At 37.6% G+C, this 16,365-nt stretch overlaps 1 protein-coding gene across 1 annotated transcript in view; it reads right to left on the minus strand.

Annotated features, from left to right (window-relative positions):
- Positions 1–1,740: 1,740 nt before the first annotated feature.
- Positions 1,741–16,365, minus strand: part of ERICH6 (glutamate rich 6) — a 32,662-nt gene continuing 18,037 nt past the window's right edge. Inside the window, exons 11-14 of the mRNA XM_054585058.1 lie at positions 9,325–9,410; positions 7,109–7,264; positions 5,935–6,163; positions 1,741–2,004 (exon numbers count right to left, since the gene is read on the minus strand). Of these exons, the coding sequence (XP_054441033.1) occupies positions 1,741–2,004; positions 5,935–6,163; positions 7,109–7,264; positions 9,325–9,410 (735 nt within the window). The remainder of the gene's footprint in view (positions 2,005–5,934; positions 6,164–7,108; positions 7,265–9,324; positions 9,411–16,365) is intronic.

The raw sequence follows: 16,365 nt of genomic DNA on the forward strand, positions 1-16,365 counted from the left end.
AGAATCTTCATAGTATTCTAAATACCACTCTGTCCAGTGTTTCCTGTTTCCTTCTGAGTTGTCCCAAGATCTCATGCGCTGACTCTATCCACAGTTGAACTTTCCTCTTTGGACTGAAGCCAAGTCACACCCCTCTACCTTCCACGCCCGGACTGACACCTGTGGCCCTCCGTCTTACTCCATCTTTCTGGAGGTCTTCTGGCTTAAGTGCTTAGTCAAGGGTGAAATGTGCCTGCGTCATCTCTGGCCTTTTCTTGCTCACCTGATGGTGTGGGAAACTGCAAGGGGCTGAGCATATGCTTATTTACTCATCATCTAGGCATTTGTGACTTTGTGGGCATCATTTGAATCACTTGTGATTCCTGCCTCCAGTCCATTCACTAAAGTTTCTTCTGGGAGCACATTCTGATTATATTGAGACTGGTCAGCTGATTCACTCCCTGCCTTTGTGATCTCCTCCCTCCACCCATGTGACCGCTGGTGCCCAGGGGGGCATAGGTGCTCTCTTTCTGTGCTCCCTGTGCTTCTGTCACTGCGCTTACCACATTGTTTTGTCATGATCTCTTTTTGCATCTCTTTTTCCTTGAAAAGAAAGAAGTATGATTTTTAGCTTTGCACCACTAGTGCTTGGCACAAAATAGGCATTGAATAAATGTTTATCAAACAGATGAACAAATGAATGGGGTGAATCTGGAATAAAAACATGGCTTATTAATACATTCAATTTATATGTAGAAAGTATCAACCATATTTATTTTTTAATAGAAATTTGTAATCAGTGGCAGCTCAACTTCAGAAAAATCAAGTTTTCCACAGATGGATAGGTGGGAACTCAGATTTGAGATGAGTTCAAAAACTAATATTGTATGTCAACAATAATTAAAAGTATATTTAAAAGTAAAAGGTGAATGATAGCATTAGGCTATATGTGGCCATTTCATTCCAATAAAACTAATATAAAATTTTAAAAAAGAAGAAGAACAGGGAACCGAGAAGTCGAGAAGCTGAGAAGAGGCAGGGTGCTCCAAGGCCATCTCCAGCTCTCACCTGTGCTTTCTGCTCTGAAGCAACTTTATCACTGAGCAGAAGAAACTGTGCTGGGCTGTCCTTGCAGATTCGGCCCATCCCTTCTCTCTCCCCTTGGAAGGGAAGATGCATAATGTTCCAGAATCCTTTGCCAGGAGCTCCAGTTATAATTCCCAGCAAGAGGCACCTGCCTGAGGTCGGCCAGGTGCTGGAGAAGCAGCTGCTGCCATTCATCCCAGGCAGGAGGTGTGGCTGTTCGGGCAGACGGCAGTTCCTCCCGCACTCTAAGGGGAGGGGGCTGCTCTGCCAGAGGAGCCCCTGCCACTCTCTCACATGGGTGCTGCTGGCTTCCTGGCTTCCTGAGACCCTCTCACTTCCAGGTTTGCTGAAAGCCAGCAGGGTTTTCCTTGCTCTTCGCTTCCTCAGCCTTTAGGATGGTTTTGGAAGTATCGAATCTCTCCTTGCTTTCTGTTTTCCTGCTAGAACTCTCACTGATATGGACATGTTTGCTGATTTGATTTTTCTCTGGTGTCCTGAAAGTGGGTTGTTTCTTCCCCAACCAAGAAAGTAAACTGGTGATGACTCAGGATATGTTCTAAATTTATAATAAAGCATATTTCTTGGTCTTTTCTAGTCATTTTATATTCTTTTCTTGAAACCTCCTACACCCCTTCCTAAAGACAATGAAACAAACAAAAGCACCATCATTCTTAGTTAAATTTTTTCATTTATTATAGCTGCTATTGCTGTTACTGTATCTTGCTTTACACCAGAATTGTGACAAAGGGCCATTAGTTTTACAGAAAGTGAAGAAAGATAGGACGGTTGCTTAAATTTTTCCCAAACCTGGCCGGAAGGGAAATTCACACATCCTTGAAGTTTATGAAATAGGCGTCGAATCTTTATTAAACTGGCCAGCAGAAGAAGGTCATCCCCATTCACGTAGTGGAAAACTGGAATCTCCTCAGGGTTCATTAGCTTTTCGGCAAAGAGAAAGAAAAGGGAAGCTGAGGATCTGATAGTGGGAGTGGTCCCTGTGGGCAGAGGCCAGCAGTGGAACTAGTTTGGGGCTGGATTCCCTGTTGAGTCTGATTATAAACAGGGGCAGTGGTGTTACTCTAACCTGAATGGGAACAAGCTGAAATCCTGTGGAGACTTGAGAGACCAGAGGAGGTCAGAGCAAACGATTTGGATACTTTCAAATGCTTACAATTTATTCAAGTAATTTAACCAGCATATACTGAGGGGAACACAGAGATGCTGCAAACGCAGTTCCTTCCAGGGGGAATGCCAAGCAGGGGCCAGTAGTTGTGAGCCCTGGCTTGGAGGCTGAGAGGGCAATGAAGGGGCAAACTTCCTCAGAGAAGGTAGCACCTGAGCTGGGTTTTCAGGAAGGACTGGAATGATTAGAAATCCTTTCCTTCTCCTAAAACGTTCCCCTACCTCCAGGAGGCCGTTCCACATTAACCATTCCATGACCCCTTCCTCAGCCTCTGCTCTCCCCACTTCCTCACAGCCTTTGGTACGGGCTGGTGTCTGCTTGCAGCTGCAGGAAGGTGAATGGACCTGCTAGCACGGGCTTGCCTGAGAAGTTTCCAGTCTGCAGCTTCAGGTTCAGCCTAGGGGGTGTTTAGTGGGGCAGGTTAAGTATAAGCTGACTTACTGCCCTCTGTAAGCTGTGTGACCACTCACCTGCAAAAGACACAAGAACTCACAATATCTTTCTGCATTTTCATCCCTCCCATCACAGTAAGAAAAGAAGGAAGGGAGGGAAGGAGAAAGAAGTATGAGATGGATGAGTAACAAGAGTGGATCAGCATTTTTTAACTTCCTTTCAATTCCAAATCTCATAATATGACAGAAAACTTTTCTGGAGATCAATAATGGTTCTAGAAAATAGGAAAAATTTTCATCAGAAGAAATAATCTTCAGGAATTCCTAAAAATCAAAAAGCAGATGGGGCCATAGCCAGAGTGATAAATGACCAAATGAAAGCACTCACCAAAAACACACATGTTCTGAGCTCAAAGTCAACAGAAATGAGAAGCAGGAGGGGCCCTGAGGTAAATATTAGAATAACGGGTTGGGAGGTAGCCCTTGTCGTCCCTCTGAGCTTGGCACTGGGGCTAGCCTTCGACCCCTCAGCAGCATGTACAACTTCTCCACAGTCATCAGAAGCAAACTTCAGTAGCAGAACATGAGGGAAAATAGGGATTCTCAGTGACAAAAATGAACACACAACCAATAATCACCAAACACTGAGGCCATGACAGAGAGACACCAGATTTACCTATCAGAGATGCTTATATTCAAGAAAACAGAATTAGTAGCCAGGGGAAGACTTTAAAACATATATTGTTAATATTTTCTGAAGGATTTGAGAGGATTATTATTATCAAGGAAAAGAAATAAATGGAGGACCCAGAAGTTTATTCTATATATATAAAATATATAGTTACCAATTTTAGAGTGACCATTAAAATAGAATGTATTAAAAGACTGATTCTATTAGGCTGAGGAAAGCAACAAAACCCACCTATATGCTTTTTTACAAGAGACACACCCAACTCACAACTAGATTAAAAGGTTGGAAATCTAAGGGTGAAAACATGTACCAAGCAAATGCTAGCTAAAAGAAAGCAGGCATAGAAATTTAACATCAGATGGACTTGCATTTAAGCCAAAGACCATTAAAGGGGAAACTGGGAATAATACACAGTGATAATATTAAAAATTTTTTCAAGCCCCCCACCAAATCCCCTCACTGATACTGGGATCACATAATGGTCATAGCTGAAAAGCAAGTAAATGAGGTGGAAGCTGGCCCAGGGGTGAGGATGCAGCTCACCAAGAAGACAGTCAACATCTTTCATTTCCTAATCATAGAGTTTCAAGATATATAAAGAAAAATCTGGTAGAAGTAGTAGGAAAAATAGGCAAATTTCACACCAATATTGGGAGACTTTCATACATTTCTTAGAAACAAACCAACACTATAAAAAGAAAAGGAATAGAGAGAAGTGTGGATAGAACAATTAGACATGTGCAACTGTGTGCCAAAAATACTACATGGGAGGGGGTATCAAATATGCATTCCATAAAAATTATACCAAATAATTTTCTGACTCTTTTTCTGATTAAAATTCACTTTTAATGAGGGAGAGAGAAAGACACACATTTTATACATTTTTGGTAAGAACGCACTTACCATGAACATAATATACTAAAAGAAGGCAGTATTGTAAATTTCTATGGCTGGAATCCAAGTGGCTGATTGCAGTAGCCAGACTTACTGAAAGTAGCTAGAATAATTCATAGCACATTGTAGATCCTCACTCTATGTTGGTTGAATCTGAAGTTTCCCTTTTGTTTGTGTCTATGAGATATTCCTGCTTGTGCTGCATATTCAGGTCATACTTCCACTTACTTAAAAACATAGACTTTTTAGAGTTTGAAGTCACCTTTGAAGTTTTGGAGCTTAAGAGGCTTGCTCAAAGTCACACTCTATATATGCTACATATGTATACAGATACACACATATCTCTGTTTATATCTTTTTCTACATCTAGGTATACATTTCAGCTTTACTGAGGTATAATTGTAAACTCTGCATGCGTATTTAGCTCTCATTGACTTAGTACTTAGCTGATGCCAAGCACCATGCATAGCAGTTTGCATTCTCATTGAATCTTTCCAACAGTTGATAAAGTAGGAATCATTATCTCCACTTTATAGATGAGGTGTGGAGGACAGACTGCCCCATGGTGTGACTGCTGCCAGGCCCATGAGCTAGACTGAGGCCAGAACAGAGACTGCTCCCTGTACCTTCCTCAGAGGCTGTCTGACCGTCATTGACACTGTCCTTTTGATATAAACAGTACCTCTCCCTGTCCCCCATGGTATGCCACTTCCTGCAACAGTCCTTGTCTTGAGCTGGGCATTTTCCTTTACCTTGTTCTGTATAATTCTTTGGTGCCTGTCAAGCAGCGTGGAGGACATCCACGTCATCTGCCCAAGACGTACCTTGTATGTAAGTTTCCCTTAATAAATGCTGTTAATTGCCAGACTGGAGTGGCCTGCCTCTTTCTTCAGCCTTTCCCTGCCCATCACTTATGAAGGTAGATTTCCAGTCTTGGGGATTTTTACTTGGTCTGCATGTCCTAACCTTGGGGAACGGAAGTTCAAGTTCACCCACTTAGCTAAATGGCAGAGTTGAGGTTTGAAACCACATCTTCTGTAACCTGAAGTCATATTCTTAACCAATGCACAGAATTGTCAGCTACTGAGAGTGTGCCCTGGGCCATGCCCTGGGCGGGCTAGAGGAAGATCAGTTAAGAGGGAGATTCTGCAATTCAGGAGCTCACCATCCAGTGGGAAAGGTAGCTATGAGGGCAATTACAGAAGCATGAGTCAACAAGCACAGGGACAGAGGTGAGTACGTGCACAGCCCAGAGAAGGACATGACTAACCCTCATTGGGCCAAGGGCTAGGCAGGCTGGAACTGTCTCCAAGAAAATGGAGCTTATGCTTGGTCTCAAACATGGTTAGAGCCCAGGTCTGCTGACTTCGTTCAGGGCTTTCTGCTATAGTACAGAGAAAAGCAAACACAATACGAAAGCCTAGAACCAAACCCTCAAAGCAGCACTGTGCAGTCACAGAGTAAACACTCAATAAATATTGCTTGGATCGAAGTCTGACCGAGAAGGAATTTTTGAGGATGAAGAAACAATTTATAAGACTCCCCCAACTCCATATGAAACTTTCATTGTGTGTTTTTTTTTAATTGAATTTCAAAATTCTTAGTGGATGGTAGATGACACACAAGTATAATTTATCAGTAAGACCACTAACAAAAGTTATTTTTTATTATTCTAAATGTTTTTCCTGTTTTTAAAAATATATACCTACCTTCACTTTGGCTCCAACACTGATTCTTGCCTGTTGGCCCATTGCTAGGAAAGTGATTGAAATCTTGTCTTGTTCCAAGATGCGAACTCCAACATAATGGTTCAAAGCCAGAAAGACAGGTTTAAATGAAACAAAGGGTGAGGAAGCAACACAACTTGACCAATTCCAAACCCTTACTCTGTTGCCAGCTGGATCTGAATATTGGCCTCCCAAGATATTGATATATACCCTGGGCAGAAAGGAGATTAACAATCACAAACAGAAACACTGTAATTCAACTCTGAAATTCGCCCTAGCATTTGCTAACCAAGGGGAGTAGTAGTCTATGCTAGCCAATAGGATATAAATGATGGACAACCTCAGGTGGTAAGACTGTAGATAAAAATGGGATCAAAATCCGAATTTCTCTAGAGATTTTGTATGTTATTGTTTTTGGCTGTCACTATAGGAAGCTTACTAGTTAGATATATATCTCAAACAATAACAACCCAGTGTAGCACCTGTACACTGTAAATTATTTCCTTATATGAGATAGTATAACATTATTAGGACAAAGACTCTAGAGAGACTGTTTGAATTCATATTCCAAATTCCTAGAATGACCATATAATTTATATAAACTTTTTATAATATTGAAATTGTATACTCCATATTTTCTTTGTTTATAGGAAGAATATGATGAGCTTTGTTTTATAAATTTACTTAGGATTTTTCCCCTGAGAAGCACATGGAAAGGCATAAACCAACTATTTCTCTGAGTTGCAAATTACTGTCTAAGGACCACTAACTTAATTACATTTTCTTAAAGCCATTTTATCATTTAAAGGGAAAAGTAAAACTTCATTATAAGATGAATAAGTTCTGGGGATCTAATGTATGGCATAGTAATTATACTTAATAATACTATGTCAAATACAAAAAAGTTGCTAACGGAGTGTATATTAAATGTTCTCAGTACAAAAAATGGTAATTAGGTGGCATGATGCAGGCATTAACTGTGGTGGTAAGCATTGCGCTATTTTTAAGTGTATCAAATCAACATTGTTGTACACCTTTAAATTACACAACCTTGTATGTCAATTATATCTCAGTAAAGTTGGAAAAAATAAAAGGAAAAATAAAATTTCACAAACTTGAAAAACACAATGGGAACAGGAGGAAACTAGAAGCCTACCAAACATTTCCATTGGGATGATAGCAGGAACTTCTGCCAGAAGAATCCAGCACTGCCAGGATAGCAGGGTTAGTGGGCATGTCTTCTTGGACTATACAAGTGAAACCATTTTTCTTGTTGGGCACTCGGATGATGGCTAGGTTTCCAGATGGGTAGCTGAGATCAGATAAGGTCATTGTTCTAATGGCTCTTGGTTATTCTGGAAACAAATTCAATTTGTAAGAGAGCCCTTTGAAAATGTAAAGCATTCTGAAAATGAGAGGTACTGTTTTTAGTTTTTAAATGTTATGCTTTTTATGGGGATCAAAATATATTTATAAGGCACAAAAAACCCCTCAACATAACATTAGCAAAAGGAATCTAGCATCATGTAAAAAGGATTACATGCCATAACAAAATGGAATTTATCCCAGGAATGCAAGGTTGGTTTAACATTTGAAAATCAATTAATGAAATATACTATATTGACAGAATAAAGAGCAAATAAGAAAACATAATAAAGCCCTAACCAGTGTGACTCAGTGGATTGAGTGCCAGCCTGTGAACCAAAGGGTCGAGGGATTCGATTCCCAGTCAGGGTACACGCCTGGGATGTGGACCAGGTCCCTAACAGGGGGCGTGCACAAGAGGCAACCACATATTGATGTTTCTCTCCCTCTCTTTCTCCCTCCCTTCCCCTCTCTCTAAAAGTAAATAGATAAAATCTCTAAAAAGATAAAGAAAACATAATAAAGACTGAGTGTTTTCCTTTTAAGATCAGGAACTAAACAAAAATGTCCACTGTCCCCACTTCTATTCAACATTGCACTGGAGGGTCTAGTCACAGCAATTTTATCAAAGAGAAGAAATGAAAGGCATCCAGATTGAAAATGGGCGAAGTAAAATGGCCCCTATTTTCAGAAGACTCTCATACACAGAAAGTCCTAAGGAATCTGTAAAACAATATAATAGAACTAACAAATTAGTAGGATTGTTGGCTACTAAATTAATATATAAAAATAAATTGTATTATTACACTTTAGCAATCAATATTCTGAAAGTGAAATTAAGAAAACAATTTGATTTATATACCATAAAAAAGAATCAAATATACTGAGGATAACTTACTAACTGCTAATACTTAGTCCTATCTAAGCTGACTGGAAGTCCAGAGATGAAGTAAACACAGGATTGATAATGAATCATATTGAAAATGAGCCACACAGTCTTCAAGAGTTAAGAATTAAAGTCAGGGCATGAAGTGATAACTATCAATAATAATAAAAGTTGCAGGAGTTATTTAAAATTTATGGGTCCAATTAAAACAAAACCTACACTCTTTCTCCTAGGGTCTAGAGAACTAAAACTTCATTACACTTCCTATGCCATGAAAGTCATTCTTCTGGTTTATTATTGAGGTTTAACTAAACATTTAGGAATCTATACTAAAAATGACTTTCTCCTACAAAGTGTGGCCCTTGATTCACCAAAAAGTCTTCCTCATTTCATGATTTTTTTGGTTGGTTTGTTTTATTGTTTTCCTCAAAATATTAAATAGCTTTTATGTCAAAATACCAAGTGACCTGGCTATCAGGCAGAAGTTCATGTGATTGATAACTTAGTGCTCTGTAAAATGGATGTTCAATTTTTGTATTAAAAAAATTACATGCTGCTCATGGATGTGTAAACTGCTGCACATTTCCTGGGGGCAAGTCTATCAAAGCTTTAAAATGTCCATAACTTCTTACCAAGAATTTCTATCCCTAATCCAAGGAAATAAGTGATAAATACATAAGGAAATGTGCACACAGCTGTTCACTTCACTGTGTACGCACAGCAAAAAACTGTGTAACAACCTTTGTTTAGTCACATGAGACAGGTTAAATGAATTATAGTATGTTTCTATAATTCATGGTATGAAATACCATGTGGCTATAAAATGGTATTATATTTCTGTATTTATTGCACATTACATACCCATAACATTATATATTCCATAATATACATAAAGGGGACAAGTGAAAAAATATGAATAGTTTAAAAGCTGATTTTAAAAAATTATATGCCCATAGGAAAAAATAAGAAAACATATATGAAAAGATCTTAACAGTTCTTTTTGCGGGGTGGTAGAATTTGGGAATAATAACTATTTTGAAAATATTTTTCTATGTATTTTTTCTTTATCTTTTTGTGAAGAAATAATGCTAATAAAAGTGACTTGTTGCTAGAAAGGATACAATATTTGTGTTGTCCCATCTGGAAATGAAGTCAGAAACTTGCTCCCATGTTTATAGTGCTTCTCCAAGAGCTCGTTTCTCACGATCTATAAATCACCAGAATAAAAGGACACTTACTTGTTAATTGTTTAAGATAGAATTCATTAAGTATGACAACAACAGACATCCTTTGCTTGCTAGACAGTGACACAAATCATTTCTTAATTTAAACTTTTTGCCTTGCTTCAGCAACAGGGAACAATCTTTAGAAATTATTAAAAATTTTCCCCAACCCCTGTAGATAGATTGATATAAGCTTCTGGCAAAATATCTGACATTACATATCTACTTGAAAGGTTTTTGTTTTATGTTACACGCATATAAAAAACAAAACAAACAGAAGATAAAACCCAGACCTACTACAATGGAAATTCAGGGTTGGGCAGAAGTAAGGCTTGTTTGAGTGTGGTCCGTAGGGTATGTAAATGTCTTACAAGAGACGGACAGCAATTTGAACATTTCACCTAAAATGCCATATGGTATGCTTGAGTGTGATATTGTTATGCTACAGAATTACATGCTTATGATTTGTAATAAAAGATTTTGTAGTAAAAAAAGGGGACGTTATTTGTGCCAGACCCCTATATTCTATATCCTGATTGAAGCAGTGGTTACACTGTCAAAATTCATAGAGCTGTACATCTTAAGAAGGTAAATTTTTCTCTATGTAAATTATACTTCAGTAAAATGACGTTGCACCCCAGTAACTGCAGCATCTGGTGTCTCTTCAAGGTTGATCTTGAAGTTCATCTGAGCAAAATGCTAGTGAAGTATGAAAAGATGAAGAAAAATACAGGGAGCTATTCCTTATTTTATGTCCAAGTTGAACACTTTTATAGGTAATATTCCATAGGGAGATGAATTTGTCCCCAACAATATTTTAGAATAAAATAAAATTCAATTTTATTATATTTATTTGTAATCTTGAATTGTGATAAAATGGATACAGGAGTTCCTAGGACTAAACAGTGAAACAACCTAAATTTTAATGAAAATGTTGCCATTTATTTTAGAAGATATACATTTTTAACTTTTAAAATTTATGAAATATGAAGTACATTCAGATATGTGCTAAAACATGCTATTTTGTTCATCAATAATTATAAAATAAACACCTGTGTTATCACCACCCAAGTCAAGAAAGAGAACCATGCCGATACTCTAGAAGCCCTCAGTGTGTCTGTCCCAGTCAGTATCCTTTCTAGACATAAGCACTAGTATGACTGCAAAATAATTTCTTCACTTTAATAATTTCTAAACAATATAGTTTATTTGTTTGTTTTCTTTCATTATTGAGCAGATAATGAAGGAAAACTTCCTCAATCTGGCAAAGGAAATAGACTTCCAGGAAGTCCGGGAAGCTCAGAGAGTCCCAAAGAAGTTGGATCCAAGGAGGAGCACATCAAGACACATCATAATTACATTACCCAAGATTAAAGATAAGGAGAGAATCTTAAAAGCAGCAAGAGAGAAGGAGACAGTTGCCCACAAAGGAGTTCCCATAAGACTATCAGCTGATTTCTCAAAAGAAATCTTACAGGCAAGAAGGGGCTGGAAAGAAATATTTGAAGTTATGAAAGGCAAGGACCTACAGCCAAGATTATTCTATCCAGAAAGCTATTTTTTGGAATGGAAGGGCAGATAAAGTGCTTCCCAGGTAAGGTCAAGTTCAAGGAGTTCATCATCACCAAGCCATTATTATATGAAATATTAAAGGGACTTATCTAAGAAAAAGAAGTTCAAAAACTATGAACATTAAAGTGGCAATAAACTCATAACTATCAACATCTGAACCTAAACAAACAAAAAACTAAGCAAACAACTAGAACAGGAACAGAATCACAAAAATGGAGATCATATGGAGAGTTATTAGCAGAGAGCAGGAGGGGGAGAATGGGGCAGGGGGAAATGTACTGGGAAGAAAAAGCATAATTGGTAGGTATGAAATAGACAGGGAAAGGTTAAGAGTAGTATAGGAAAAAGAAGCCAAAGAACTTATATCTACAGCCCATGGACATGAACTAAGGGGGGGTGCGGATGCTAGAGGGTGGAGGGGTACAGAGCACAAGGGGATAAAGGGGATAAAAAATTGGGACAACTGTAATAACATAATCAATAAAATATACTTAAAAATATAGTCTTATTTTTCACATTTTAAATTTTACACAAATGGAATCATACATTATGTATTTTTAGTATTTTACTTTTCTCTCAACATTTTTTATAAGATTCATACCTGTTCAGGTGTGTAGCTGTAGTCCAATACTTTGATTTGCGTGTTATAAAAAATGATACTATGAACATTCTTATGCGTGTGTGCTTGTACCCAGTTCCACTCAGGTATTATACTCAGAGGTGGAATTGTTGAATCCCAAGATAATGCCAAAGTGATTTCCAAGTTGTACCAATTTACATTCCCACTAGAGGCAAATAATAGCGATTGTTGCTCTATAGCCTTTCCAACACTGTTCTATCAGACTTGACTTTTTTTTGCCAATATGATATGTATGTACTGATTTCTAATTGCAATTTTAATTTTCCTTTGCCAGGTTACTAATGAGGTTGAGCTCATTTACATATGTTTATAGATCATTTGAATTTTCTCCTTTGAGAAGTATAAAAGATTTTTGAGCTCATTTTCTATTAAGTGGAATTTTTTCCATGTCTTTTTACATTTAGGATATAAACCCTTTGTATGTCACACGTGTGGTAAATATTTACCCTTTCATGGCTTATCTTTCACAACTTTAATTTTAATTTATCAAATCTTTCATGGATACTGCTCTTTTCATCAGCTAGTAAATCTTTACCTAACCTGAGGTAATAAAGCTATTCTCCTATATAAAAGAGATCTTTGTAGTTTTGTATTTCACATTTAGGTCTTTAATCCACTTGGGATTGATTTTTACATATGTTATTGGATAGTGGTTCCAATTTCACTAAAACATATGGATACTTGACTCTCCCAGCACCATGTATTGAGATTTTTCCCTTCTATCATTTTACAGTGTTCTTGCTCTCATAAATCAGATGTTTATGTATGTATGAGTCTGCTTCTGGGATCTTTATTCTTTTTTTATTCTTCCCAAACATTACACTGTGTTAATTACTATATTTTGTAATAGATCTTAATATATGGTAGAGCATGTCCTTCCCTCCCAGCCTTCTCCTGCTCAAGACTGCCTTGCCTATTCTAGATCATTTATATTTCCATGTAAATTTTAGAATCATCTTGTCAATACCTCCTTTTTCTAAACATACATGAATATCCAATCCTGTTAGAATCCTGGTAGAATTTGAAATTTAGGAGAATGTCATTTTTAAAATAGTTAATCTTCCAATCCATGAACAAATTTGTTAAATGGGTTATGCAAATATTCTATTGTATTATTGCTCCTTTTTGGTCTAATAGTCCTCTGAATTGTGAGAGAGGTAAGTTTAAGTGTCCAATTATGATTATGGATTTACATTTTTTCTTTTATTTCTTTAAATTCTTTTACACATTTTGAGGCTATGTTAATATGGGAAAATATTTTGTAATGTAATATCTTCCTGGTGGATTACAACTTTTATCATTATGAAGTGATCCTCTTTATTTCTAGTAATGCTCTTTAGTATTTTCATGTTATATTATTTTTATTTATTTATATTTAATCATTTTGTATCCTTATATTTTAGATGTATCTTTGATAAACAGTAAATGGTTGAAATTTTTCTTTTATAAAAAAATGACAGTTTTTGTCTATTAACTGGAGTATTTAGTCTATTTACATATAATTACCAACATTCCTTGATGCTTTCTATCTGTCCCTTATTATCTGTTTTTCTTCTCTCTTATCCTTTTTTGCCTTTTGGGAGCATTTAACATAAATTATTCTTTTTTTTGCTCTACCTCTAGTAGCTAGGGAGTTATGCTCTCTGCTTCTGTTATTTTTCTGGCTAGTCTAGAAATTTCAGCAAGCAAAGTTAATTTATCAAAGTCTGAAGTTAAACTTTGTATTTGCCATGCTCCCAATGAGGGACTTCAGAACACTAACTGGATTTAGCTTTCTTCCAAAATCAGGTACTATTTTGTCATTCATTTTTACTCTATTGTGTTTTCTGAAATTCCATGATCCATTATTATTTTTGTTTTATCAGTCAATTTGCAGTTTTATCCATATATATCATATAACACTTTCTTTGTTCTTCATCTTTCTTGAATATCAGACCACCCAATTACACAAAGAACATTCTTTAAAATTTCCTTTAGTGAGGGACCACTAGAGACAAACTTTCTTTGTTTTTGCCAAACAGTGTCTTTTGGGGGCACATTTTCCTGACTTGTAGGTATAGACTTGTAGATTGACTTATTTTCTTACAGCACACTGAAGACATTTCATTGTCTTCTGGCTTCTATTGTTGCTGTTAGGAAATCATTTTATAATCTTACTGTCCTCCTTTAAATGTAAATAGAACCTTTTTTTCATCTGCTTTCAAATTTTTCTTTCTTTGGTGCTCTGCAGTTTCACTGTGAAGTGTCTAGAAGTTAAAAAATTATCATCCTGCATGGGATGCATTGGACTTCTTAATCTTGTGGATCAGTCTCTTTTATCAGTTTTGGAAAATTATCCATTATCTCTTCAGATACTACCTCGGCCTGATTATCTTTCTCCTCTCCTTCTGGGATTTTGAATAAATACATTTCAGATCCTTCATTTTATTTTCAAATCATATACTCTCTTCTGTTTTCCTTATCTTTTTTTTTCCCCATGGTGGATTTTGATAATTTTTTAACCTTTTTTCCAAGTCATTAGTTTTCTCTTTAATTAGCTCTAACCAGTGTTTAACTCTCATCTTTTAAGTTTCTTCTTTTTATTTCAGTTGCTGTTGTTTTCATGTCTATAAGTTTATTTTTTTTTCTTTTCAAACCTGTGTGACACACCTTAAGTGCCCAGCTTGGGTGATCAGGGAGGCTGTGCTACTGGCCCCTACCGAACACCTACTACACAAGGCCATGCTACCAGGAGGAGGTCAGACTCTGTTTCGCAGAGTACACTCCAGGTCGTCACAGATGGGGAAATAAAATGAGACGTCCCAGACACTTTTCTCTCAGTCTGCCAGGGGAAGGGGGTGGCACTTGCCTCTAGTGGAGAAGGCCCTGAGCCCCTATGCTCAATGGCTTTTATTGAGAACCATACGCGCAAGGGTACACAGCAAGGATGCAAAGCTCATCAATCAATGTCAAAAGCTATGTTTACAGAAAACAAATAGAGATCATAGATAGCAATTGAAGGAGCACAAGATATTTTCCTCAGGTCAGGGACTGGTAGACAGGGTGGCGCCCATTCAGCCCTGAAACCTGGGAAACTGATCACATTCTATGCTTAACTTCAAACATCAGCACTCATTAACTGCAGGGAATTCTTAGCAAAGTAACTTTCATAGGATCTAGTGCATTCCTTTTCCAGACCTAACTGTCCCTGGGAACTGTCCGATCCAGTTCAGCACCCTACCTTTAGAATTGTTTCAAGCCTGAGCCAGGAGGGTGGGGCAGAACTGCCAAGAGATAAGGACACTTCTTTCAGATAGAACAAGGACTCCGGCCATATCAAAGCCAAGGGGAGAGGGTCTTTCTCTCCTTCTCCATGTCCCCCAAGTCCTTCCCTGATGGCCCCTATGCGACTGTACCTGTCTTAGGTTGCCCCTGCCACTGAGGGGTTTTACCCGTCATTGACTAACCAGCCATCCTCTGGGGCCAAGCAGGGTGCTGTGAGGGAGGCAGGAGCCACACCCCTGCAGGTGGGCAGGTCTTGTCTCCTCAGTGGCCTATTTTCCCAAGGCCTCCTTGCTCAGTTCCAGCCTCAGGGTCCTCTTGCCTGTTGGCGAGGCTACAGTCCCTGAAACCACGCGGGATGGTTCCCAACAGTTGGTAGCTCTACCTAATACATGGAAACAAACATAGGAAGGATGCCACAATGAGGAGACAGAGAAATATGGCCCTAATGAAAGAGCAGAGCAAAACTCCAGAAAAAGAACTAAACAGAACGGAGACAAGCAATCTACTAGATGCAGAGTTCAAAAAACTTGATAAAAATGAGAACTTCAACAGCATAAAAAGAACCAGTCAGAGATGAAGGATATATTAACTGAAATGAAGAATAATTTATATGAAATCAACAGTGGAGTAGATGAAGCCGAGAATCAAACCAGCATTTTGGAATATAAGGAAGCAAAACACACCCAATCAGAACAACAAGAAGAAAAAAGACTCCAAAAAAAAAAGAAATAAGAATAGGGTAAGGAGCCTTTGGGGCAACTTTAAGCATACTAACATTTGCATCACGGGGGTGGCTAGGCAGAGAAGAGAGAGAACAAGAAATTGAAAACCTCTTTGAAAAAGTAATGACAGGAAACTTCCTTAACTTGGGGAAGGAAATGAACAAGTTCAGGAAATGCAGAGTCCAAAACAATGTGAACACAAAGAGGCCCACATTAACACATCATCATAATTAAAATGCCAAAGGTTAAAGATGAAAAGAGAATCTTAAAAGCAACAAGAGAAAAACCAGTTTAATTACCTACAAGGGAGGTCCCGTAAGATTGCTGGCTGATTTCCCACCGGAAACTTTGCAGGCCAGAAGGGATTGGGAAGAAATATTCAAAGTGATGAAAAGCAAGGACCTACAACCAAGATTACCCAGAAAAGCTATTATTTAGAATCAAAGGAAAGATAAAGAGCTTTCCAGGCAAGAAAAATCTAAAAGAGTTCATCACCATCAAACCAGTATTATATGAAATAATAAAGGGTCTTCTTTAAGAAAAAGAATTTAAAAAATCAAATATATGAACAATAAAATGGCAATAAATACATATCTATCAAGAATTGAATCTAAATAACTAAATAAATGAACATGCAGAATAGAAAGACTCATAGGCACAGAGAACATTTTGAGTTGCCAGATGGGAGCAGAGGTTAGGGTGAAGGATGAAAAAGGTGAAGGGATTAAGAAGTACAAATTG

Source organism: Pteronotus mesoamericanus, unplaced genomic scaffold (assembly GCF_021234165.1).
Source record: "Pteronotus mesoamericanus isolate MK-2021 breed Mesoamerican mustached bat unplaced genomic scaffold, CSHL_Meso_final contig_82, whole genome shotgun sequence".
Lineage (NCBI taxonomy): Eukaryota > Metazoa > Chordata > Mammalia > Chiroptera > Mormoopidae > Pteronotus > Pteronotus mesoamericanus.